The following is a 26,982-nucleotide window of genomic DNA, read 5'->3' as shown; positions in this document are numbered from 1 at the left end:
TAATCGTGTCGATTTTTCAAAAGATGGCGTAACTTTGCATGGTTGTATCGGGCAATACTTTTTTCTTTTTCACATGAGTGGTCTAGTGTCAAACTACAGAAATCATCATCTATCATTTCATCGAAGTTTGGATAAACATTTTTTTTTGCGCCTTAAATATGTCAAATTTTGTACCGAAAAAGCAACATTTCCCGCAAGCATTAATTTTTTGCTTTCATTTGAAGAAAACTGCGGCTGAAGCGCATCGAATGTTGGTGGAAGCCTATGGTGAGCATGCTCCATCGGAACGTACATGTGAACGGTGGTTTTCACGGTTCAAAAGTGGTGATTTTAGCACGGAAGACAAGGAACGTCCCGGCCAGCCAAAAAAGTTTGAAGATGCGGAATTGGAGGCATTGCTCGATGAAGATTCGAGTCAAACTCAAGATGAGCTTGCCAGAGCATTGAATGTTGACCGAAGCACTGTTGGATATCGTTTAAGGGCCCTTGGTTTCATTCGCAAGTTGTCAAATTGGGTACCACATGAATTGACGCCGGCTCAAGCTGAAAGGCGTTTGGTGACTTGCGAAATGCTGCTCGCTAGGCACAAAAAAAGAGGTTTTCTGTATCGCATTGTCACTGGTGGCGAAAAATGGATTCATTACGATAACCCCAAGCGCAAAGCATCGTATGTTAAGCCCGGCCAACCAGCAACATCACAGCCAAAACAAGAAATTCACGGCGACAAGGTAATGCTGTCTATTTGGTGGGATGAGGAGGGAGTGGTGTATTATGAGCTGCTGAGAAGTGGTCAAACCATCGATGGGCCTTTCTACCGACAACAATTGATACGTTTGAAACAAGCTATCAAAGAAAAACGCACGAAATGGGAGACCAGAAAAGAGACATTGATTTTCCTACATGACAATGCTCGGCCACACATTGAGAAATCGGTCAAAAACTACTTGGAAAATAGCGGATGGGAAGTTTTGGCTCACGCCCCGTATAGCCCAGACCTGGCTCCTTCCGACTACCATTTGTTTCGATCGATGCAAAACCATATGGACGGAGAGCGGTTCTCTTCAGTTGAAGAAATCCAAAATTGGCTCGATGCATTTATAGCCTCAAAAGATGAGGAATTTTTTAAGGCAGGCATCCGTCAATTGCCCACATTGTGGCAGAAGGTCATCGCTTCCGATGGACAATATTTTGATTGAAATGTAATTTCATTTTGGTATTCAAATAAATGTTTGAAAATTTAAAAAAATCGACAAAACTAATTCCCAGACCCAATACATAAAACCAACAATCTTTCTATTAAATCAGCAAATGAAACTTTATTATTATTTTTGTGTAAGGTTTTTGTTCTTCATCAAATTAGCCAATATTCTGGCCAATCTACATCAATATTCACTATATTAATAAATATTTTTTGCTCTTAAGACCTCGCCTTATTATTGCTAAATATTGACATATTCTCCTAATTCTCAAGACGGACACTATTATATGTATTATTATTAAAAATCAATTATATCATAATTGCCGCTAATTCGCAATAACCAGCTAAAAGATGTTCCACAATTGTATGCTAATCTCCCTACCACATATTCTTCCAGGGTGGTAGTGAGCATATGGAACGCGTGTTCATTTTCTGGTGGCGCTACTATCTTTTGATGAGAAACTATGCGCTTACTACATGTTCAAAAGAATACGACTTCTTTTGAAGTACTTAAAATGTTTCATTTTCAAACTAAATACTTGCATTCATAGAACCTGATATCTTTATAGTGGACTTCAACAAAAGACTGAATAGTGTACAGTAAAACCTCCCAATAGTGGAACCCCGAGTTAGTGGAACAAAATTGCGGTCGTTGAAGTTTTCTTTCAAAATGACCCCAAATGAGGGAAATTTTACTTTCAGATGAGCGAAAATAACTTTTTTACCAATTTTTTTTTGACCAAAAATGCTATAAAAACGATTTTTCTCCATTTGTGCCCGAAATATTATATATGTGTGCATAGGTTTTTGATTGGACAATTTATTCTTTTTGTTAATGTCGGTTTATGTATGTTACATGCTTGAACATCACATAAGAAACAAGTGACACAATAAATCACACTTGAAAATATAAAATATGAAATCTGCTGTTGTATGCAAACTGTAATTTGGTAAAGAAAAAAATGTCGCATAAAAACGACTTATGAAAACGTCGCCGAACAAAGCAAAACACCTATTTGTTACTCGTTCAATTCGGATCAAATTGTACACTGGTATGTTACGCCGACAAATCTATGTTACGTTTTGATCGGCGATTTGTTTTGTAATTCGTTTTTATGCTCACGGGTTCATATCTTCACCCATATTTTCACACGGCCTAAATCACATTCGATTCTCTTGTGATATTTATACTTTTTACTCTGAGAAAGGAGATTTATGGTTTTGTTACACTTTTTGTTTTGACACTTATTTCACAATGAGAATTTGAAAACTTTGTGGTGATTTTCGGTACTAAATATATTTTTGCCGCTAGAGCACCACAAAGTTTTTTTTGACTTTGTAGTGAAAAAAAAGTTAGAAATATTTTTGGTACCAGAAATTACCACAAAGTTTTCCAGTTCTTGTTGTGAAATAAGTGTCAAAACAAAAAGTGTAAGATAACCATAAATCTTTTTTCTCAGAGTACTTATTAAGTAAAAAATAGTACTGTTTAAATCAATATTTAAATTAAGGTGATATCTGGACCTTGAATATGTTTTATTTCATCGAATGAAAGTGAAATAAACCTCTTGTTAGTAAAAAACACATTTTCAAAGTATTATAAACCCCCCGAATAGTGGAACTTCTTTTTAAGAGAAAAAAGATAGTATAGTTATCCTTCGAGATAGTGGAAATAATTTTCTACTGCAGGTTTTACTTTATATGGTCACTTAGAAAGTCCTAACAAATGAAAGTGATTATATGAAATAATACATAATCGTATAAAGTAAAATGACACAAGCTATGTTCGCTCAAATTTTGACTTCGAAGTATATGCACATTATGAAAATTTTGTAAGACATTTATCGATTTACTGAAAGAGTCATACTTTTCGTACCTATGTTCGCTGGGAACATAAAAAAAATTTAAGAATATAGAAAAGTCAAGTAAACTTCATTCGTAATATTATGGCTTGTTAGTTGAATTTTGACGAATGTTCAATTTTATTTATTCTTCTCATATTCTACTCGAAAAAAAATGAGAAATTGACTCAATAAGAAGAGCAATATTATTTTAAAAGCCAGTTTGAGATGAATTACCATAAATTTCATGGAAGAAAATCTTTTGTATTATGGAACTGAATTCGAAAATTAGGGAGTAGGGTAAATGCAGCACAGCTACCTTAATAATGTGATTTTGGAAATTAAGATTTGTTCAGAAAAGTTAAGGCACCAAAATAGAGTAATTAACTTTTCCAGATCTTCACTGTAGTTTGATTTCCCTTCCCGTGTGAAAAAATAGTAACTGAGCAGTCAGTTAACTAATTTGGGACAAAAATGACTTACTTTGATTGACATTTCAGTACAAAGTGTAGTGTAAGTCTATCATAGTTAACTGAAATCATTTGAAGTTACAAGTCAATCTAAGTTGCTTCATTTGGGACCAAGTGATTTTCTTAGAACAAAAATATAAATTCAATCAACTAAAGTCAACTGAAGTTATAGTCAGTCAGTCATTTCTTTTTCACACGGGTTCTTATAAATACTATTTTAAAAATATCTACTACACAGTGTGTAGTACACACTTATTTCGATAAGTATTTTGATAATTGAATTTGAACTTAATTTTTAAAAAAATTCAATGAACGTGGTTGCAGTGCTGTTTTCTTTAGGATCATATGCGCCAGCTGTGTCATGAATAATTGATCTTTCGTTTTGCCGCATGCGTATCGCTCCCACTTGGGGTCTAGGGTTTGCTATGAGAAAAAATTATTTATCAAAATGAAAAGTTACATCATTGTAATGAGAAAAATTACCTCTTTTTTCACGTTTTCCACCAATGTTTTATTGAGGTTAATTTTTTTGTCCCTCAACTGATTGTCCTTAATGTCACATAAAATATTCTTTGCCCCAAATTGGATTCTCCGAATAACTGGGTTCTATACGATTAGTTTATATTAGCCAGAGAAAAAAACGGAAAAGAAGAATGTGAATTACTTAAAACTTGTGAATCAATTGGAAACTGAACAAAAAGTCAGAATTGGGACAAGTAACGTATGAGAACAAAAAAGAATTTTATTTTGTTGGAAAATTTTTGTTTTTTTTTATTAAAAGAATATTTACAATATTGACAGTATTTGACAAATCTACAATTTTTCTCGGTCTCTTTGAAAACTTAAAAATGAAAACAAAAATCAAATCAAGAGGTTAATTTTTAGAAAATAAATATAAATTAGAAAATCTGTTTGAAATTCTACAAGTATGTATAATGGTTGAATGCTAGACTGTATAGTTTTGTAGTTTTTGTTATAGTTTAAAAAATTGAACTAATGTAGCAGAGCCTAAGTTTTTCTCTCTTTCAATTCAGCTATTCAATTTTTAGAGAAAGAGAAAAAGATCAGGAAATCTTGTTCAATTTGTGAAAATTCTGTCAATATTGAGAAGATTCTTTGAAAACAATATGCAATCTCACGCACTTGTTTTGAAATATTTTAAAGCCTGCATACAAATAATTTTTCCTTCGATCTATTGTAAATCCTTTGTTTTCGTTTCTGATTTATACTGAATAATCATTTATTAATAGTTACATCTTTTTTTGGTAGAATTTAGTATCGTAATTGAACACATTCATTGATGCATTCAAAATTATTTTCAAGTTAATTGATCATATGATTTTCTTTATGTAAAATGAATTGAAACAAAATCCATAATTATGCTTATTGCTGATTTGTACATTTATATATTTATTATTTTTGCAGTACAAATACAAATACCTTCCTTTCAAACGTGGCATTTTCTTGAATATTTTGCTCTATGTATGATGTGTTTTAAGTGCTCAAGACGCTTTAATACTTTTCCTTGCAATTCGGAGCCAGCTCCATCTACATATATTTAGTTCAACTAATCGAGTGGATGGCTAAGATTGGGAAAACGAATGTTGTTTTCTGACAGGTGGCTATTTTTATTATTTCAATTATTGCATTATCGAAATGTAGAGGAGCTATGTATGAATATAGAAGAAGATGCTAAACAAAGGGAAATTTATTGTTTAGCGCTTTGAGAACCTGGGGTGTTTAATTAAGTTCTGTCGGTTTTTTGCAATATGAATAGTTTTTCATATTTTCTGTCAATTCCAATGTAATTGTACATTTACGGCTATGTGCGAATAGACACTTGTATTGATATTATAAGACTGAATAGAACAAAGTCCGCTCATTGTCAAAACGCGACGACAGCGCCATGTACTTTTATAGTGAAACGTCAAACACTGTCATTAATATTGATGTTTGTGAACATTAAATGCGGTTATGTCATTGGTCGCTGTATAGCGGTCATATAATATTATTTTTTTTAATAGGTTTTCATGGTGCAATGCCCTGCGTTAAAGCCGCTGTACAGTGACCAACGACATGTTACTATGTCAAACCATGGACAATTTTCACAATTTATTCTAGAATAATTTATACACACTGTATTTTTCTTACACAAAATCAGGAATCGGCCGATATATGTTAAGAAGAATGTAAACGTTAAATTCAAATGAAACCACACAGAAAAACAAAAATAACACAAAACAATTATTATATGTTATTATTGGCCGTATTTCGAATACCTACGCGTGTTTGATAAGGCAACAAATTTTTACCTCCCCTAATGTGCTGGGTGGTTTTCACTGGAAGCTGAGAAAATGCTTTTTCGCGGGGAGCTATTGCTCCTAAACGAATGGAAATTTTTCAAAAGTGTCTTTGACAAAATTGTAGATCTTGTCAAGGTCGAAAACTTTGCTGAACATTTTACCCTTAGAAAATCACCCCTTCGAGTTATAGGGTGGTTTGATTACAAATTTTTGGGGGTGATTTTTAGACTTGAAGTTATTGTCTTGGAAAATTCGGAAAATTCGATTTTTCACGATGCCATAGTTTCCAAACCGCTAAGAATTTTTACTTGGTGTCTCTGGAAAAGTTGTAGATCTGGTCAAAATGAGCAGCCTTGCTGAGTAAATCACCCCAAAGAACCACCCCGTCCAGTCTAAAAATCACCCCCAAAAATTTGTAATTCCCAAACCACCCTATAACTCGAAGGGGTGATTTTTTTAAGGGTAAAATATGTTCAGCAAAGTTTTTGATCTTTTCAAGATCCACAATTTTGTCAAAAACACTTTTGAAAAATTTCCAGTCGTTTAGGAGCAATAGCTCCCCGCGCGAAAGCATTTTATCCAATTTCGACCCCCGTGAAAACCGATCCAGTGTATTATGGGAGGTAAAAATGAGTAGTTTGGAGCGAAAATGTAATACAGAAAAGTTACGCGGAAAAATGTCGATGATGAATGAGCGGAAAAGGGATAGCTATATAGTATACTAGTAAACTATAGTGAACTATATAGCTATCTCTTTTCATTTGACATTTTTCCGCGCAACTTTTCTGTATTACATTTACGCTCCCAACGACTCAAATTCGTTTTTGGGAGGTTTTGAGGGATGCCCTCTTGAACGCGCGTAGGCATTTCAAAATCGGCGTCTGATCAAGGGCAAATCACTCAAAAGTAATACAACGCTGCTGAAAAAGTAATACAACGTGAAAAAAGTAATATAACTTTTTAGTGAATTGCCCCTTGCGTCTGATAGTATCCGAACTCTACTGGTTGGTAAACACCGATAATTGACATATTGTTGAAAAATAATGTTTGCCACATATGGTCACTGTGCAGCGTCGTTTGAATATTGATAAGTCAAGTTTTTATGTTTTTAGTTCTTGAGTGGACTTTGGAATAGATAATAAAATTACATTGTTTGCACTCGGCAATGGTAGAGGAAGATGACACAAACGATTTTTGCGTGATATTTTTTCACATACAAAATATGTAAATAAAAGAGATTTAGGGAGAATAATTTTATGTCGATTTGGTACTGCTTCGAATAACCCCTTGTAGTAGCAATCGCATTACTTAAAATCCATATTTCCATAATTTGCACAATGTCATAAGAAAGTGGGTTTTTGAGACATGGTCCGAGTTGATAAATGGCGAATTTTTCTTCTTCAAAAAACGAAACCATGCATTCGGTTGCAAAATGTCAAATGTTCGATGCAGGCAAATTTAGTGTAGGTATAGTAATACATAGGAATTGGTTACGATTGGACCAAATCATAGACGTTCGAAATTTTTGGACAACATTTTGCAGTCCGGTATAAAACTATGGTTTAAGATAAAAATTGATATTATGATCAAGATATAATTTGGCACAGGTACACTGACAGAATTTAGGTTGATACAATCGCAGATGACGTTTGGAATAGGTAAAAAAGCAACCTTTTCTCTATGGTGGTTTTTTTCAACCAACAGTTGTTATTGTAATACAACATCGAACCCAAGTTTGTCCCACCTTTTCAACATTTCTCTTAGTGTACCTGTTCCAAATTGGATTAATTCCAATACTACACTTAATCAACTATTAACACCTCAATATCAATACTTGTCTTCATTCTAATATATTATGTTATCATACCGGACTTTCAAAAAAGATAAAATACCAGAGAATACTATGGGATATTTTCATTCAGATAGATTTCTATCCGATCTAAAATATCCGATATTTTTCACGTTGAAAGGCGTGCGCGAGACATGTTCATGCACGCTTCGTGCAGCTCATCGTTAGTGTGAGGAGTTCAACACAACCGTACACACTTCACAATAATGACGATGGATGCAGATACACGTATATGATCACTCACTTCTTCTTCGTGCTATATTTATGCATTACGCACAACATACAAAAAATATATTTTTATGTGATATTTATATCCCATCTGATTAAAAATATTCCATCTGTGTAAAATACAAAAACATGATTTGTAGAATATCTTTCGGTACTATATTTTTAAAAAATGTCCAAGTGATGTTTTTCATGTGACTCGCGATACCATACTATACTGCACTTAGGCTAACTACATGTGGGTTGTTACCGGTCATCAATTTGAACTCTGACCAAAGAGATTTTCATTCAACTTCAGTGCTCAAAGAGAGTCACAGTGCCTGTAGCTATCGAACGCTTCTTATTTTATCACTAATTTACGTAGGAAAAAACGGGAGTATATGATGACCATATTATTTTGTTTTACCACTATTCAATAATAATAACCTTTCAATAATAAATAGTACAAATACAAATTATATTTAAGTACTCATTACATTTCTTTCTATTTTTGTTGAATTATTTGAACTATGAACTTTTTTCGATTGAATTTTAATCAATCGATAGAGTTCGAACTCTTCAAAATTATAAATAAAATATCTTCAAGTGTGGACATTTTGGGAAAACTCTATGACTTCTGAAATTTTGGAAATTAACCCAATGAAACGATCCCATGTGCTTTGAAAAAGTCACGACAGTTTCTTAATTTAATCTATTTTGCAATGGACTTTATCAATATAAAAAAAAAGAGTCAAGAGCGAAGATGATTTTGTTTTGAACAAAATCGCAGTATATTTCTGCTGAACTCTATTTTACCGAAACATGTGTTCTGCACTGAAAGTCAAGTGGTTTCATAAACGTATACGTTGTGTCAAATTGATCTAACTATGACCCGAATAATGAATGCATATTATAAGGCGAATATAAAAATATTCACGAAAAACCTTCAGAACACAGAGAGAAATTGGGTAACCCAATTTGGGTTGTTGCGATTGCAGATGACGTTTGGAATATGTCAAAACGCAACATTTTTATATGGCGGTTGTAAAGTTTGCAACCATTCAAAATTACAAAAAGTTGGACAAACCTTAACCGTCATAGAAAAAAAGTTGCTTTTTGACATATTCCAAACGTCATCTGCAATCGCAACAACCTAGTTTCTCTCTGTGAATATTTATTTAATATTCACGAGAAATCCATGGAAATATTTACGTAAATATTTATGAAGAATGTTTGAAAAACTTACAAACAGGCTAAAAATCGCCAAAATGTTTACGGAAAAAAATTTAAAATAGGAGAAAAATGAAAAATAACAAAAATCAAATTTTTAACCAAAAATTTGGAGTCAAAAATTGTTTTTCTTCTGAGAAATAATTGAAAATTATGTTTTTTTCTACACGATTTATTTCAGTTCTACACTTTCAAACATAGCAAACTTTTTTCCAATACTCAGTTTTCTATACATTCTAACCATAGCAAAATTTTTACCATATTTCTTGCGTACAGTGTATCACGCACCTACCCTATGACCTAAAATAGCAGGATTCGCGTTTTTTGGAGTTCAAAAATCGAAACAAAACGGTTTTTAGAGGGATCTAAAAATCTAGGGTGATCCCAATACTTTTCTTACACATGGTCGTGTGGAAAAGTAATATATATCAAGGGGAATCTTACATTCAAAATATCTTTAATATTCAATCATGCGAATATACATAAAATATTCAAAATATGCATAGAAGAGTTCCTGAATCCACAACTTTTTTTTATGAAACCCTTTGATATACATTTATATGCTGTGTACATGTACATTGCTCATGGCTTAAAAATGTTATTTCGTGCCAAAAAAATGAAAATTGATTTGGCTTATTGATACTGTATGCCCTAACTACCGCGCTGTTTGAATTCGTGAGTGAGTGAAAAACAGAATCACGAAACTAAAAAAAATCCCTAACTTTGAGAGAATACAACATGGAGAATTATGTAGGAACATTAACGTTTCCCCTAAAAGAAATAAATAATTTTATAGATAAAAAATTCTTATCTGTTTCAATCATTTCTTGACCTCTTACTATCAATTTTCATTAAAATCTAAAACCGCTTTCGTACTATTTATTAAAAACTGAGCATAATATTCAATTGCAGCAAGACAATGAATATTACAATGCTGACGGCAAATCGTATAAATAAATTATTTTTATAACAAAAATGCGTCTTTAAAAATATAAAAACAATCGGATAACTGAAAAAAAAGAGTTATTGTGGTTAAATTTGGTTAAAAATTGTCGCTTGAATATTTCAGTCTTTCCAGTTTAGGCAATTGTCTTTTGAATATGCGTTTGAATTTCGTTTTTGCTTCTAATATCTTTTTAGCAGATATGGCTTAATAATACCCGTACATGTTCTCAGGATTTAATTAAAAGTCGCCTTTATTTTTTCTATTTTTTCAAAGCTTAGCGAACATTTTATTGTGTTGCGGAGCATAAAAATGGGAATATTGATCTGTTATAGCAAGAACCGAACATGAAAAAAGGGTATATCAAAAACGCAACACGAGAATGTAAAATGAGCTACGGTTGCTACAGTATTCTTTTGACGCGCAAAGTGCAAAGTGCAAAGAGTAGCGCAAATTCATGTTGCGTTTTTAAGAATCTACTTTTCCATATTACGTTCTTTCGCATATTGCTTCTTTGTCATATTTTTTCCATTGTTCTGTTCATGTTGCATTTTTCAGTTTGATTTCGATGTGCCGATAAAACCAATGGATTGAGCACACAGAATACTGTATTGAAATCGAAAAAATTTAACTTTTTTTCGATTTTCGGTTGTGTTGAAAACGTCGTATTGCCGATAAAATAATATTGGTAAATATACCGAAAATCGAAAAAAAGTTAAATTTTTTCGATTTCAATACAGTATTCTGTGTGCTAAATCCATTGGTTTTATCGGCACATCGAAGTCAAACTGAAAAATGCAACATGAACAGAACAATGGAAAAAATATAACAAAGAAGCAATATGCGAAAGAACGTAACATGGAAAAGTAGATTCTTAAAAACGCAACATGAATTTACGCACACTGAAGCGTTTCAAAAGAATACTGTAGCAACCGTAGCTCATGTTACATTCTCATTGATTGAAGATTCGTGTTGCGTTTTCAAGAAACCCTTTTTTCATGTTCGGTTCTTGCTATAACAGATCAGTATTCCCATTTTTATGCTCAGCAACACAATTGTACAGCTATCGCAATAAAATCGACCCCAAACAAAAACTTTTGACATAAATTTTCAGTTCATATATGAAATTATTTTTTAAGAAATTTGAAATGCAGAATTGTAATTAAATACGCGGATTTAATTAAATCTTAGGATTCAGTTCTTGATTCTTTGAAACATCAGTAATATAAAGAGAAGAGAATGCTTTTTCATTGAAAATGGGAAAAAATAACATTTCACTAGGTTTTGCTCATTATTTCACTAAAAAAAACTTGTGGGAGAAATATAGAAAAATTTAATTTACGGGATTTGATTAAATCCGAACAATCAAGTGGAAAATGCAAATTTGTACTTCAAAAATTGGTAAATTCCCCAAACTTTTATGTCAAAATGTCTTCTATTTGGTCTAATTTTGGACTATAAAAACCAAATTTTATATTGCTTTGAATTGAAAAAAATTGAAAAAAATTGAAAAATTACGATAGACATTCTGGCAGTGACATACAATGTATTCGCTCGCACTAATGACAGCTAATACGTGAACGAGGTAAGACAGCAGTTAGTGCGAGAGAGACAAAATTTGGCACCGCCAATACTTTGCAAAAATCTACGACGTTCTTTAATCAGGGTTAAAACAAGAAAGTTCACCTCATTTCGCTCGGTGTCTGTTAGAATCTACAAAGAGGATTCATTCAGGTCTAGTTTGTTATTGCATAACAATCTATAATTTGGGCGTTACATGAAATAAACAATATTACAATGATTGGATGGAATAGATAGATAGCATACACAGTACAATAAAGTTCAGGTCACCAAATTATTAGCAAAACTTCTGTATTAAATTCAATGCAACCACACTAACCAATACACTTCAGACTACATCATAATGTAATAATAATGTATGGAAATGAAAAATTTTAATTGGTAATAACGTTTTAACACTTTGACGGTTCTTCACACTTTTTACCTATTTCTGTTCTTTGGGGACTCCAGGGCCCCATATGTACTTCATATGAAATCAGGACTGTGATAAGAGATAACAAAATAATATCTGAGGCAAAGTTGTAATACTCAAGGTTTGCTATAATTTTGCTGCAACAAATATTGCTTATCTCTTATCAGTTCCGCGAAAAAACGCGAAAAACCGCGAACATCGCGAAATTTTCCCACCTCATTTTTAGTGAAGCTGATAAGAAGTAAGAGACTTGTTTCTTCGGCAGAATTGTAGAGCAGGTCGAATACTACAACTTTGCCACAGACACCAAGTCGTTATCTCTTATCAGTTACGCGAAAAAATTCGCGCTTTTCGCGGTTTCCGCGTAACTGATAAGAGATAACGACTTGATGTCTGTGGCGAAGTTGTAGCACTGAAGATGCTCTACAACTTTGCCAAAAATCATCTTGTTATCCAAATCAGTTTTGCGGAATACGCGAGAAACCGCTGCAAACCGCGAAAAAAACGCGTTTTTTCTTATAATTTTTTCACGGAACTGATAAGAGATATCGAAATAGTGCCTATGGCAAAGTTGTAGCTCTGGTCAAGTACTTCAACTAAGCTACAGACACCAAGTCGTTATCTCTTATCAGTTACGCGAAAAGCCGCGAAAACCGTGAAAAACACGAATTTTTTCGCGTAACTGATAAGAGATAACGACTTGGTGTTTGTGGCAAAGTTGTAGTACTTGACCAGTACTACAACTTTGCTATAGAAACCATCCCATTATTTCATATCAATTCCTTGAAAAATGAGAAACTATGAATTGGCGTTTTTCAAGTTTTCGCGGCTTTTCGCATAACTGATAAGAGATAACGACTTGATGTCTACGGCGAAGTTGTAGTACATAAACTAGTCCAGTTATAATATAAAATAGCCATGGGGCCCTGTGGTCCCCAAAGAACAACAGCGTAACATGTTTTTCGGAAGGCTGTATTTTACACATACTCACATATATGCATATGTGCATATGTCATTCGTGTAGAGAAATGTTCAATCTATACAATGAGACTTAACTCCGGTTGGTTTATACACTGTTTAGTACTTTTATTCAACTTTAGATTCCGCTTGGGGCCCTGGATTCCCCAAAAACCGTCATAGTGTTAATCAAAATTTGTAGATAACAGACACAAATAACAATTAAACATAAAAACAGAATCTGTTTTGAAATTAAAAAATCCAAAGTTTTGAACCCCGAGGAAAAAAAACGAATTTACATTTAATGCACATCGTACAATATACGTTTCATGTAATAATGAACCCAAAGAACATGTACCGGGCATAAATAGTGTATTTATTTATCATTATTATAAGTATTCAAAAACGAAATCTACCAAACAGTATGATTGAAAAGGGAGGCAAATCGACGTACTTTTCTTGTTTCCCATACATTTTCTGACTCAGACATTATTTAAATAGTTTAAGTCATTCATTGGACCATAATATTGAAAAAAATCTTATAGTGTTACCAACCCAAGAAAGGTAATCGCCAATGATGCTACCAGAAAGATTTATTGTCATGCCATTCTAGTTGATTAAGGGCGATTTCCTGAGTTGCGCTGATTTGTCTCGGAAAATGAGCAAAGCTTTAAAGACAGTTTGCGACAAATATCAGCCATACTAATGCGCATACCGGAAAATTTTATTTTGAATTTAACGAAATAAATTGAGTGCACCGATTTGTCCCGTGCGTCGGTCATCCTTATATAGATATGACAAATAATATTATTACTTTTCCGTACACAACGTGTCAAGGGAAAGTAAAGGAATTGGTCCCGAAAACTTTTTTCGCAAAATTGGTTTAGATCATCATAAAAACTCATAAAACGCGTAGAAAACCACTTGAGACACTTTTCCGTTCGTGTGCCGTCGTTGTCGTTGTCGTTGGTGTTTGTTAACACGATAACTCAAAAAATAATTGTGATAATCAAAATCCGGAAATGCCAAAAGTTTTGTATTCAAAAAACTTAGTTTAACTTCGAAGATGAGCCATTTTCTATTTGATCCTGGGGTACTTGCCCTAAGAAAAACCTCAAAAAATTTACACTTTTGTATGGGAGGTACCCGTAAATCGACTCCGATTGGCTCCAAACTTTCTGTGAAATTTTTTGGAAGAAAAATAAGATTCTGAAAGTTTGGAACCAATCGGAGTCGATTTACGGGTACCTCCCATACAAATTTTTTGAAATTTTGACTAAAATTACCGATTTTTGGACAATTTTGTATGGGAGGTACCCGTTAATCGATTCTGATTGCCTTCAAACTCTCTGAGGTTTTATTTTTTGGAGAAAAAATAAGATTCTGAAAGTTTCATGTTGATCGCATTTGCACAAGTTTGATTTTTTGTCCTCAATTTTTGTCGACATTTTCTTGGAAAAAATTGAGGGCCAAAAACCAAACTTCTGCAAATGTGATCAACATGAAACTTTCAGAATCTTATTTTTTCCCCAAAAAATGAAACCTCAGAAAGTTTAAAGCCAATGAGAATCGGTTTACGGGTACCTTTCATACAAAATTGTCGAAGTTTTAGTTAAAGTGACCGATTTTTCACTTTATTTTTATAATTATATTTTCACTGCCTTTATTTCAAGAAAATTCACAAAAAATAACCAAAAGTACCTACGGACAACGCAGGCCAACGGTACGGAAAAGTTCGGGATTACAATTTAATTCTTTTTATTTCATATTATTTGCGTCGTTCATAATGTTTTAATGGATCTACCCAATTAAAAGTTTTTATTAAAAAAATTAACTTTTTTGAAAAAGTTGAAGAAATCATATCGAAGCTAGAATATTCATTCTGTGGATATTCTCAATATTTACACACATTCAACTCAAGAAACTCCTTTGCATTATTCAACTTGATCGTAACTTTAGCTTCAGTAATATTGGTTTTAAAAAAAAATAAGGAAAAGAATGAGTTTTTGAATAAATAAATAAATATGTTTTGATTCTATGAACCAGAATAAATTATTTCCAATTACAGCGCTTTGCAGCATATAGAACGCGTTTTGAAAGTCCATTTGTAAATTATGTTGCAAGTACAATAAAGGAGACGATGGAATAACCTCGCATTTCTTAATAACTCACTCAAAGTTTAACCAGTACTCGTCGTTGAGATCATAGTTTAAAAATTTCGGATTTTCTTTAATCAACTGTGAGTTTTGAGAGTGTTCATGATTTCCTGAGCTCATGTAGCTTGAGTTTTTCAAAATCATATTATTACTAATATTGAATGTATGGAAATTTTCTTTACGCAAATTAATAACATTTTGTGATCTATTGGAAAATGGTATTCTATCTATCTGCATAAAATTTGTTCGATCAGTTCCAAATATTCGGGATCTATTGAACATTTCATTTGATCCACACGATGAATCTTCTCCAAATGAGCTGCTGCCAATATTACATCTATTGATAATGCTCTTTGACAATTGAAATCTACTACTGCTATCATTTTCATCAGCGTAGGGATTGAACTGTGGTAGTTGTTTATTTATTTTAGCACCTAATGAACTATTTCCACCAGTTTGTATGTTTGTGAGAAATGATCTTTGGACTTTTCGATTAAATGATTTTTCTGTACAATTATAATCATACGGAATAGAATTTATTCGTGAGGTGGAATTAAAACTATGATTTGGTACAAGGTGTGCAGATCTATTCTGTTGCTCATGTAAATAGAGCTCTTGTTGATGGTGCTGTTGATGATATTGTTGTCGTTGTTGTGGTTGTTGTTGTAGTTGTTGCACATTACAACTATGTCGCATCATAATTTTATTTATTGTATTATGTACCTGAGATGCATCCGGACTGTTTGTTATTGTCATATCCGTGTCAAGAAGCATTCCTGAATCACCCAATGTGTCTTTAACAATACTCGGTGGTGAAAAAGCCACGCCAGAATTTGAGTTGAGTGCTTTACTCTATTGATTGAAAATAGTACATGATTTAGACATTCATCCTATTAATTAAAAAATAGTAAAGATTTCTGTGAAAAAGGGAAAATAACGTACCGGAGTTTCAACCAGATAAGGGAAGTCTTCTGTTTCGTCGGTCGTCGTATTCCATGTAGTTTCTAAAGATTTTTTGGCTTTTTTCTGTTGTTGGCTGACATCGGATTCCTCATACGTGAGTCGTTTTGGATTAGATATACTAGCTATTGGCTCATTCTCCGTCTGAGCATGCTGAACTGCTGTACTGGAATCAGTTTCGTAAACAGAGTCCATTGTTGAATCTTGTTGCCGTTCTTTATTCATAATTTCTGTAATATCTTCAACCAAATCATTTGGACTTGACGGTATATATGGTTGGCCATGAATTTTGCGTATTTCGTTCAAAGCATTTTTGAATGGTGTTGGTGTACGTGGTCCATTCAACGCTAACTTGGTGTTGGGAGTGTTTATTGTCTGTTTTGCATCTTCTTCATTTGGCTCTTCAGTTTTAATAGAAACGGTTTGAGGTTCAAGCGGGAAAAGTTCTTTCGACATTTTTCTGGATGTCTGCTTTGGTGTAACTAGTGCATCTTCTTCGTTAATCTGAAAAAAACAAAATGTATCAAATTCAAGAAAATTATATTTGCTGTACAAACATGTTGATATCAAATAAAATATGCATGCGCGCATATGCCCCTAATGCTATTGAGAAAACGTGAGCAAACAATATCTGGAAATGTAGAGTGCTCAAAGCCGTATATTTGCAATCGAAAAAAAAAACTGATGATTAGAATACCTTTTGATTACTATATTTGCGGACTGGCGTACTAGCTGGAATTTTACTATCGAAATTAAGATTAACTGACGGCGAATTCAGGAACTGACTTGGCGAAAATGGCAACGGCTTTATCGGTGTTACTCCTGGGGACTCTAATGGCTTGATACCAGGTATAAATGAGCAATTTCCAAGCGCAGATGAACTTGTTGAATTCATTTTCTGAAATTGTTCATTTGTATTTTATATCGATAAATAAGTTATTATTATACATAAAATTTGGAACATATAGAAGAACTGCGTGGTCAGGTAATATGAAAAAAATTAAAATAACTAATGGTTATCAGCTAGGGATACGCATAGTAACACAAAACATGAAGAAACAATTTCGACCTTTTTTAAAACCTTTGAACGCTCACATCAGATCTGGCTGGACCCCTATATATTTTTATGCATTTTTATGGGAATAAGTGGTTTAATGATTAACTCAAGCCACTCTGCAATCGACATGGATCTGCCTTTACAGACGTAAAACTTCTCGTCAATTTATCTACCGGTATAAATTGAGCGACGACTTTTGCTGTCCTAGAGTCTCAAATTAACGCGTAATTAAACGCTTCACATAGCCTTTGTCCCTTGGAAACGTTTACCAAAGGTTATCTTGGACCGTTTGTTATCGGACTAATATCAAGCATTTCCATCTTCGACTGTGTTTTTGTTTTCATGTCCTACTTGTGTAAATGCAAAAAGTTTACGAAAAGAGCCAGGTTTTTAACGAGGCGAGAACTGATAGTTATTGTTATTATTAATCATTGTAAGCAAATACTAATTGATGTAACAGTCTTGCACTCTTTTCCGGCCACATTCTATTATAATATATTCAGCCAGAGCTTGGTGGTGTTAAATAAAATAAATAAAAATAAAAAAGTGATGCATGCCATCATTTTTGACGGAACTGATAAGAGATAAATGATATGTGTCTTTAGAAAAGTTGTAAAACAGGCCAAGCACTAAATTTTTTTTAAAGACACCATCTTCTCATCTTCCATCAGTTCCGCGAAAAGTGATGAGAAAAAATCGTTTTTTTCGCGTAACTGATAAGAGGCTTGGTATCTTCGGTAAAGTTGTAAAATTCAAGGTGCCCTACAAATTTCCTGAGGGCAAATATCGCTTATCTTTTATCAGTTACGCAAAATACGGAAACCTAAAAAAGCATTATCTCTTATCAGGTACGCGTAAAATCGCACGCGTAAATCTTTATTGGATGTTGTAGTTCGATCCATACCATTAATGTATTGAAGTGAATATTATGCAAACGACATGTGCATTTTAATCGTGGTCTCTTTTAGAGGCCAAATTTCATTTTCATTTTTGTACAAATGGCTTGATCCGCGGAAAAGTCAAAACAATGGTCCAATTTTGAGAAATTTAAGGATTGACGCATTTGGTACTTGAATTGTCTGACATTTATGAAACGAGATTCTGATTAAATTGTTCTTTGGTGATTTTTCAAGGTCATATGGTCATTTCATTGTTGAATCGAGTTGTCTATACAATCAGTGCCCATAGCTGTCATTTTAAAGTATAAAACCCAATTTTTGTCAACGCCATTTTTGTAAAATTGGCCAAAGTTGGCCATGATGGCCAAAAACGGCCAATTGGCTATATCTCAAAAACGGTGCGGAATTTTGATGTTGTTGTTTGGGCCAATTTTCGGCTCAAGTTAAGATAAAAACTTTTAAGAATAAATAAAACGAGAAAAATTTGTTTTTGAGAGGTAAAAAGCAGGATTCTAACATGATATTTTGATTTTTTGTAAATTGAAAAATAGACCCATTGAAACCACGAAGGTGGGATTCCACGATTTGAACGCGTTGGTTTTTGCAATATCTCTTCATGGCAAAAAATGGTAAGGATTAACGAATAATTTTGAAATATTATTTTGACAGATCGGGCAGGCCAAATTGCAATTATTCTACTCTGGAAATACACATCCCTCTAAATCGCTAAACTTTTTTCAACTAAACGGAACCTTTTTTGACGCAATTCCGTAGTTGGTTCAGTACTTTAACATTTTGACACGTGTAAAATCACTGTGTGAAGGTCTAAATCAAAAATTTTAGTCATTCTCCGTCAATTCGGTGTTTTGCCCATTTATGTTTTTGTTAAAAATCCGATGTGAGAGCGCTACTTAGCGAAAAATCTATCAAAAGTGAAAACCGACGAATTTATTGACAATAAAATGCATTAAGATTGGCTGGTAATGGTCATATTTGGATTCTATGGAAGAAATTGACTCGATATAGGTCCAAAAAATGAGTTGAAAATTCTGATTTTGAGGTTTTATAAAATTGTCTGTAGCAAGCATGTGCAATTTCGATCGATTTTGGGCGTATAACATAACAGCTCAGTATTGCACTTTACAGTATTGTGATATTGACTAAAATTGTAGTACTGGACGCCAGTAGTAAGACTTAGTCATCTGTTGGCCAGTATAATTAATATTGCACCAAAATTTTCGAATATTCTTCAATTTATGGATTTTTTCTCCCCTACAAACTGGATAGCTTCCGTGCAGGTGAATTTTAGTAGCAAAAGTATGTCGGAAAATGGCTTAAATTTATCTTTTCGGCCCAAATTTTTGAATCAGGGGTTTTGAATCAGCTACGAATTTTGAAACTTTTGGCTTTTGGGCTACCCTAGTACACATGCGCATATCTGGTACTAGGGACTTCGAAAAGTCTGTTGACCTACTTTCGTAGGAAAAATTGTAAATTTTGAGCTCATTCCATCTGTTTTTTTATGAAATTCACCTGACTTTATACCATTATTCTTCTGTGTTGACAGCATCTATGCTTGTGATTTTATGAAAATTGTTCAAAATGACTTGTGCACAGTCAAAAATAGCTGCGGAGAGACTGTTCAATACTTTTTTTGCCTTTCCAATGAATGAATAAAGATAGAGGGTTACTTCTAGTGCATTAATTTTTCCCAGGGCTGGGAGTACTGGTACTTGGTTGATTTTTGGCCATTGATAATTTAGAAAATACACACTAAAAAATATCTATAAGAATCTACACGATGATACCAATCAAAATTGGATTTATATTACAAATCATGTAATACGTTAGAATATCGTGTAATTTTCAATGTTTCAAAGTTAACGCAAACATTTAGCAGATGCGTATATCGGGTAAAAGTATTGACCAATACATTGATTTATTTGAAATTACACGATATTTCATCGTTTTACACGATTAGTAATATAAATCCAATTTTGATTGGTATCATCGTGTAGATTCTTATAGACATTTTTTGTGTGTATGCATAATCCAGGATTCCTCATGGTTTAGTCAGAAAATGCGATAGACATAAAGCAAAGAACAATCAAATCCATTGTTTAAAAGTGTCAAAAATGTGTCTAATTATGAAGGGAATTAATTTATTTTATCAAATTTTGATTCTGTCGCACATTCTTGTTTATAACCGCTTGATGTAGACGAATAGTGCAAAAGACAAAATTATAGAGGACACCTTTAAGAATAAAAATTCTTCTTGGTGCAATGTGATCCGAGGAACGGTTTACATTATACAGGCATTACAATTTTACCCGTCTAAATGTATGCACTAGAGGGTTAAGGAATCAATTTCACCAAAGAAACGCTATTTTACATTTCAATAGATCCACCCAACTGCATCAAAATTTACTTTAAAAATATGCCTCAAGAATCCCCAAGTCACCTTATAGCTAATCGACAACAATCATCGTGTGTAGATATGTTACAAGCACGATACCCTGGTAACTGTGCTGTACCGCGAAGGAAAGTTCTGAAAAATTCCCAATTTCTTTGACATAATACTACTGAGCACATGGAATAATGCTAGCTCTCAAAAATCTAAACAAGAAATATGACATAGAAAAAACTAACACTCCAAGCAATGACAATGACCACGAAGACTAGACGATTTTTTCGAATTAAATGGCAGAAACATCATTAGTAGATATTTCATTTTTATCATTCTACATCAATCATTCTGGGATATAATACAACTATTCCTACCGAAAAATCATGAAGTCACCCAAAAGTCGTTGCCATTTTTTTCTTTCTTATATATTACTAAATAGTGCACATTTATGCAGTCATATTTATATGATAGAAAATGTTTTTCTCAAATATGATATTAACGTATTAATACATTATTCTCGGAATGAGTTCTATCGATTGTATTAACAAAGAACAGAAAAGTCGAGTACTTACAGCATTCTGAATTTTTATAGATTTAGATCTTTTTAAAATATTTGGTGGATTTGCGACCAGCATTTTCTCGGTTTTGATATTGTTATTGTCAGGCAGAATCTCTTGAAGACTCAAACCGATAACGTTCTCGTCTGAAAATTTGATACTTTGATGAGTATATTATAGATAATAATAAAACTGGTTATAATATTACCAATAAGATCAACTGAGGCGTCGCTGCCTCGTCGAAGTGTTGATAGGGCCTTGTTGCTATTTATTGGTGACAAAAAGTACGTTGATTGCTCTCCCCCACCACCATTTTTTATTTGTTCAACTAAAAAGTCACCCTTTTGTGTTGAAATAGCAATTTGAGAATGATTTGAATTGTCGGAAAGGCTCCAATCGTTTTCCTTTTTCAATGTATTTGATTGAACAGTTTGTGAATTTTGTTGTTGCTGTAACTGTAATAGAATTTATCAATAAGTCATTCAATTGGCAAATCTTAAAACTATCAGCGTATAACTAACTTTGAGTGAATTATTTTTACTGCGTCGTGGTAGCCCGCCTAACTCATATTTACGCCTCATTGTTGAATTCCAATGATTCTTTATTGCATTATCAGTGCGGCCTGGTAGTAGCTTTGCAATCTTGGCCCATTGGTTTCCCCATTGCTTGTGAGCTTGATAGATTATCTTGTCTTCGTCCTCTGTCCACGCTGTTTTCTTGATATTTGGATTCAAATGATTGTGCCACCTTTCACGACATTGTTTCCCAATCCTGCCTCGCAAGTGTCGGGCAATCAGTGTCCATTTTTTTGGACCATAGCGAGCAACAAGTTCAATTACTTTCTCATCTTCTTCCTTTGTCCATGGACCCTTTATTAATTCTGGATTCACAACTTTTGTCCAACGCTGTTGACATTGTATGTCTGAACGATCTTTCAAGCACTTGGCAATACTATCCCATCGTTCACCGTACTGTTCAACCAATGCTTTGAGTGCAGCATCTTCATGTTTTGTCCAACGGGTTTTATTGGCTGACTTAGTTTTACCAAATCCATCATCATCGTTATCTGATAATTCGGACAATTCATCCTCGGCGGCTGACTCGTCGTCTTCCATTAGATATCTAGTGAGTCAATATTAGTGAGTATGCAATAAAACGTTAAACTTTTAAATCAACAAGCGGCGTTATACGTCTCAATATTTCTATACGTATGAGTGTGCGTGCATACGCAAAGTGTATATAAAAACGGTGCAGCTGCTCGTGAATATAATTTAAGCCATTGACTCAGAAGTTTTTCGGAGTATTTTCCATTCAATAAAGAGTTTAACGTGACGATGTTTTAATCGTCAGTGTTTTGAAAAATTACTTTATAATTTGGATGTTCGTTAAAACTATTTGCAGGCTTGCGTTTCAACTCACCGTTCCATTGTTTTTTCGTCTATTCAATGTTATTTGATTTTCAATTCACTTTTACATACAAACTTTATTCACAAATGAAAACTGTTATTTGTTACAATGCATATTTGTGCAAAGTTAATACATTTATTGACTTGGAAAAATCAACTTTTTACGCTCAAATATGTTAGACACTACAATACTTATCTCACATAATTGTCACTGTGAAGTCACACACAAAGAGATGCGTGCCTAGCGAAATTCAAAATACGTTGGTGTGCCAACCTCATAAAACTAAATTTAAACTCGTACTACAAGTCTCATAGTAGTAGATTACCTAACGCTATATTTTTAAACAACTCATTTTGTTTTTAAAACATATATTCAACTTTTTCGTTAATCTTGTTATTGATTTGGCTTCTGTTCCCGATTCATCCAATCTCTCTTCATAACCAAATATTTTTACAATATTATAAGAATGCTTCAACGATATTTTGTAGGCTGTTTCTGCACACCTGCCATCAGTTTGAAAAGAAAATGGCTAATGATTACAACGGCTTCATAATCGATGTAGTAGTCTGTTTAAATACTTCCTTTACTTAATAGTTAAGCCTTGTTTTGAATTATCGAATGTAAACCAACCACTAGTTGTCAAAAATATTTGCCGGCGGAATACAACACAGTATCGAAACAGACAAACAAAAAAACATGAAATTCAAAGGAATATTGTCGGATCAACTATGCATGAAAGATTTTTTCAGTAAGTAATTTGCATTAAAATAGAATTTAGTTAATTTATCTCTGTTTTATCTTATTTTTAGACATTGTGTCGACATTTGCACGGTTATCAAAACGAGCAGTATTCAATATAAGAAAGTCTGGGTTATGTATCAGCAATGTCGGTATTGGTATTAATGCGAATTCTATTGCTTGGTCACAAATTGAAAGCAAAAACTTTTTCGCTCATTTCAACATGAAAGGAGTTGATGAAAGTTATGATGAAATTTGGTTAACTCTTTATCCAGGTATTGATCGCATCAATGACGCCAAAAAGAATATATATATATATATATATATATATATATATATATAATTTCTGCTCTATATTTTATATAACACAGAGCAACTGGCAACTGCTTTAAATACTGTAAAGACACATTTCGTCAAAGTGATTGTTTTGAAATTAACGAATAAACAATTTCCTTGCATTTCAGGTAAGTGAATTCTATAAATCATTTTGTTGTGTTGAACTGTTTTATATGATATATTGAACACGATCACTTACATTATATTGTTATATTTTCAGTTGATATCGAAATGGTAAGTGATCTCCTTTTTAGCATTTCATGTAGTACGCAAAAAATTTCTTTGTCTACTCCGAATAACGTTGCAGGAAAAATCAGGAAACATAAATTTTCCATTAAATTTCAAAATTAGTTGAATGTCCGAGAATGAAAACGCAACTTCTATTCACAACACATATAAGTGAAACAAAAATAAAAAAATTTATTGAAATGAAACAACAAAATCGAATTTTTTGTTGTTACACTTTGAAAAAATTCGATTTTGTTGTTTCATTTCAATAAATTTTTTTATTTTTGTTTCACTTATATGTGTTGTGAATAGAAGTTGCGTTTTCATTCTCGGACATTCAGTTAACCCTCTAATGCATTAATTTTTCCCAGGGCTGGGAGTACTGGTACTTGGTTGATTTTTGGCCATAGATAATCAAAAAAATATTCATAATCCTCATGGTTTAGTCAGAAAATGCGATTGACCTAAATCAGAGAACAATCAAATCCATTGTTTAAAAGTGTCAAAAATTTGTCTAATTTGGAAACCAAATAATTTATTTTGTCAAATTTTTGTTTTTGCACACATTTTTGTTAATAACTTTACAATCACACTACATAGACAAATATTGCCACAGACAAAAATGAAGAGAAAACATTGACGAATAAAAATTCCCTTTGAAGCAATGTGATCCGATGTACGGTTTACGTTCTACAGGCATTCAAATGTTGCCCGTCTAGAGGCGGTTGTATGCATTAGAGGGTTAATATGGTTTTGAATCAAGGATTGTTTTATGCAAATTTTAGACCATTTTTCATATTTGAAAAAAAGAACACGAAAAGGAGATTTATTTCAAAATGTACGTTTATTGATATCTTCCGAATTTTAGAGAATTCGAGAGTTTTTTTAGCCGGAAATGAAAAACGTATGCCAAAAAATCATTTTTGTTGCTATATGGAACGTTAAATTTGAAGTTTGTTTGGAGAAATTCCCCAATGGAGAGGAGAATCTTTGGAATCAGTTTTTGTATTGAAAAATATCGCCCAAAAACATCGCAGTGAAATTGCTGGCTGCGTAGCTCAAGGGGCAATTCACTAAAAAGTTGTATTACTTTTTTCACGTTGTATTACTTTTTCAGCAGCGTTGTATTACTTTTGAGTGATTTGTCCTTGGTGTAGCCACTGCTGTTCAACAGTGTTTTCCAACAGGGTCTGTTGGTTGCGTTTCTATGCAAGCGCACTTTGAGCGCCAAAACTAATCGTCATGAACATGCACATACAGCTCCGTTTGTTTGTATGAGTTAGAGCACGAGGTTTACAGTGTGTGTCGTGTATACCAACGAAACCATAGCTCTGACCAAATACACCACTGCCTTTAACCCTAAAATCAACAACTGTTGTCATCACATCTTCTAAAGACGTATTAGTGAAAAATGTTGAAAATGGTGCTCAATGGCCGTTCACACAGATGCTGGAATTTTGTTCAGTTACTGCATTTAACTTCCTGGGAAGAAGTGTTCCATAATTCATTGGATCAAGTCGGATCTACCTGTTCCAATTTTCCATCATTCACTTCTTTCTGTACAAGGTTCTGAAGAGCTGCTACTAGCAACCTGCTATTAATATATTAATTACAATATTTTGTAGAAAGAAATAAGCGAAAAAATGAAAATGAAGATTTTCTGAAAGTCTTTTTGGCTATGTTTCCTATGTTTTAGGTGCAAAACATGTCTCTCAACAAAAGAAATATTTTTATCGAATTCAATCTTAAGAAAAATGTTTATAAACATACAATTTTATATTGAATATCTCAGTTACTAAATACTTGATATCAAAATGCTTCTTTTGCTGAAATAAACACATTGCATAAAAAAAGCAGCAAGACTCATAGCCAAAAATATAAAGAAAAATAATTATTGTAGGAATTTAAAGATTTTTACATTTGTAGGCACCACAAAACTCCAATAATTATAGACGGCTTGTGCATGATCTGCCTGTTTCGATAATACCAGTTAGAGAATGGAATGAATATCATCAACCTGTGCTTAAAAACTTTGATGTAAGAAGATTTTTTGGATCAGAATTTTGAATAAACCATGAAGTTCTACACCATGGTCTTTAACACTACGTGTTATACTCCCATTTAAAAGCATATGCATAAATGTGAGTGTAGCAGAGATGATGTTCGGCAATTCAATCGTTTCAGTGATTGATATTTTAGGAAGTCTTTATTTATTTTCCCATAATTAACAATCGGTAATTTTTTCTCGTATAGATATCTATTCAAATGCCATCACTAAAATCTTTGCGAACTCTTTGTGACAAAATGAAGAATCTTGCAGCAACCATCACAATATGCTGTATATCATCCGGTGATTTATCATTTATTGTTGAAACTGATTCAGCAATAGTTGTAAGTCGCTACTTCAATTTAATCCTAGATCAAATGAATGAAGACAACAGCAACATGGTAGAAGATGGCCAGTCCAGAGAGATTTGTTGTAACATTGATACGAAACAATTGTCCATGTGTTTTGGAAGTATTCAGGTATTTATTTGAATTCATTAGGATTATATAATAAATTTGCACTTATAAATAATATGTAGGTATATTATTAGTTCATTTTCACAAATTGCTCAAAATGATTGATTGAGATTGATAAGAGCGGACAGCTTTACTGTGTTGCGACCTAAAACCAAGAAATTTGGAACCGCTTCCAATCATTTAGACATTTAGTATCAACGGTATTTAAGCCTCAAGTAAAACCTGCAAAAATAAATACTTTTATATGGAAAATAATCAAAATAAACGATTTTCGTTGGAAAACTGCTATTTTTGCGAAGGTATTGAGAGTTTTCAAACAACAGAATTATATTAGCCATATATTGTTCAAGACTTTAACCATATGTTTGTTTTTTCAACTCTGTTAATTCCAAAATGTTGCAATTCAATAGCAGATAAAGTTATTTTATTTAAACTAATTTTAATTTTTTTCCACTTTTCCAGCTTCCAAGTACATTACAAATCTTTGGCAATATGATACAAGATGAATTGTTCAACATTAAAATAAAAGTACGAGACAATGTTTCACTCTTTTTCAACATACAATGTGTTGATGCCACGTAGACAAAGAATCAATGAAAAGGAAAACAATAAAAGATGTTAAGAAAATGAAGTTTTATTTTTTAAATTTATTTATTCACCCCCAATTCACAGGAATAAACAAGAAAAATTGTACGCTAGGGGTAGAGTCTGTTAGAATCTACTAAG

The 26,982-nt window shown here is 33.1% G+C and overlaps 2 protein-coding genes across 8 annotated transcripts; one reads left to right on the top strand and one right to left on the bottom strand.

The window, feature by feature from the left end:
- Positions 1–3,140: 3,140 nt before the first annotated feature.
- On the bottom strand, positions 3,141–23,015 carry LOC129572719 (myb protein). 5 transcript variants are annotated; one of them, XR_008688483.1, is made up of 10 exons: positions 22,444–22,957; positions 21,546–22,146; positions 21,233–21,479; positions 21,040–21,170; positions 16,802–17,002; positions 16,087–16,608; positions 15,868–15,996; positions 3,993–4,115; positions 3,713–3,932; positions 3,141–3,462 (listed from the first exon to the last, which is right to left on the bottom strand). XR_008688483.1 is itself a non-coding variant. In XM_055452737.1 (9 exons), exons 1-9 carry the CDS (start codon positions 22,449–22,451, stop codon positions 3,798–3,800), a joined length of 2,097 nt encoding a protein of 698 aa, XP_055308712.1. In that variant the 5' UTR covers positions 22,452–23,015; the 3' UTR covers positions 3,141–3,797. The 5 variants fall into 5 exon arrangements, 4 of the variants coding, with proteins under 4 accessions (XP_055308712.1, XP_055308714.1, XP_055308710.1 ...); XM_055452737.1 differs by having other exon boundaries at positions 3,141–3,932; positions 22,444–23,015; XM_055452739.1 differs by lacking the exon at positions 16,802–17,002 and having other exon boundaries at positions 3,141–3,932; positions 22,444–23,015.
- A 36-nt stretch (positions 23,016–23,051) lies between these two features.
- LOC129572721 (checkpoint protein HUS1) lies at positions 23,052–26,887 on the top strand. Of its 3 annotated transcripts, none has more exons than XR_008688484.1 (8): positions 23,052–23,179; positions 23,241–23,444; positions 23,541–23,633; positions 23,726–23,739; positions 25,660–25,770; positions 25,987–26,259; positions 26,331–26,555; positions 26,719–26,887. XR_008688484.1 is itself a non-coding variant. In XM_055452741.1 (7 exons), exons 1-7 carry the CDS (start codon positions 23,128–23,130, stop codon positions 26,836–26,838), a joined length of 867 nt encoding a protein of 288 aa, XP_055308716.1. In that variant the 5' UTR covers positions 23,052–23,127; the 3' UTR covers positions 26,839–26,887. The 3 variants fall into 3 exon arrangements, 1 of the variants encoding a protein (XP_055308716.1); XR_008688485.1 differs by having other exon boundaries at positions 26,319–26,555; XM_055452741.1 differs by lacking the exon at positions 26,331–26,555.
- Positions 26,888–26,982: the final 95 nt, after the last annotated feature.

Source organism: Sitodiplosis mosellana, unplaced genomic scaffold (assembly GCF_009176505.1).
Source record: "Sitodiplosis mosellana isolate CC-2019 unplaced genomic scaffold, AAFC_SMos_1.0 Smas_scaffold_5432, whole genome shotgun sequence".
Classification (NCBI taxonomy): domain Eukaryota; kingdom Metazoa; phylum Arthropoda; class Insecta; order Diptera; family Cecidomyiidae; genus Sitodiplosis; species Sitodiplosis mosellana.
Note: the sequence above shows the minus strand (reverse complement) of the source record. Positions and strands in the feature narration are given on the sequence as shown.

Excerpts from the sequence above, each read along its gene's own strand:
- LOC129572719 (XM_055452735.1), bottom strand. Across the intron at positions 21,480-21,545 it reads GTAAAAATAATTCACTCAAA|TTACAGCAACAACAAAATTC; the intron begins GTTAGTTATACG and ends ATTCTATTACAG. Across the intron at positions 15,997-16,086 it reads CTTATCTGGTTGAAACTCCG|AGTAAAGCACTCAACTCAAA; the intron begins GTACGTTATTTT and ends TTCAATCAATAG.
- LOC129572721 (XM_055452741.1), top strand. The coding sequence starts at position 23,128 with ATGAAATTCAAAGGAATATTGTCGGATCAACTATGCATGAAAGATTTT. Across the intron at positions 23,445-23,540 it reads TTGGTTAACTCTTTATCCAG|AGCAACTGGCAACTGCTTTA; the intron begins GTATTGATCGCA and ends TATATAACACAG. Across the intron at positions 26,260-26,718 it reads TGTGTTTTGGAAGTATTCAG|CTTCCAAGTACATTACAAAT; the intron begins GTATTTATTTGA and ends CCACTTTTCCAG.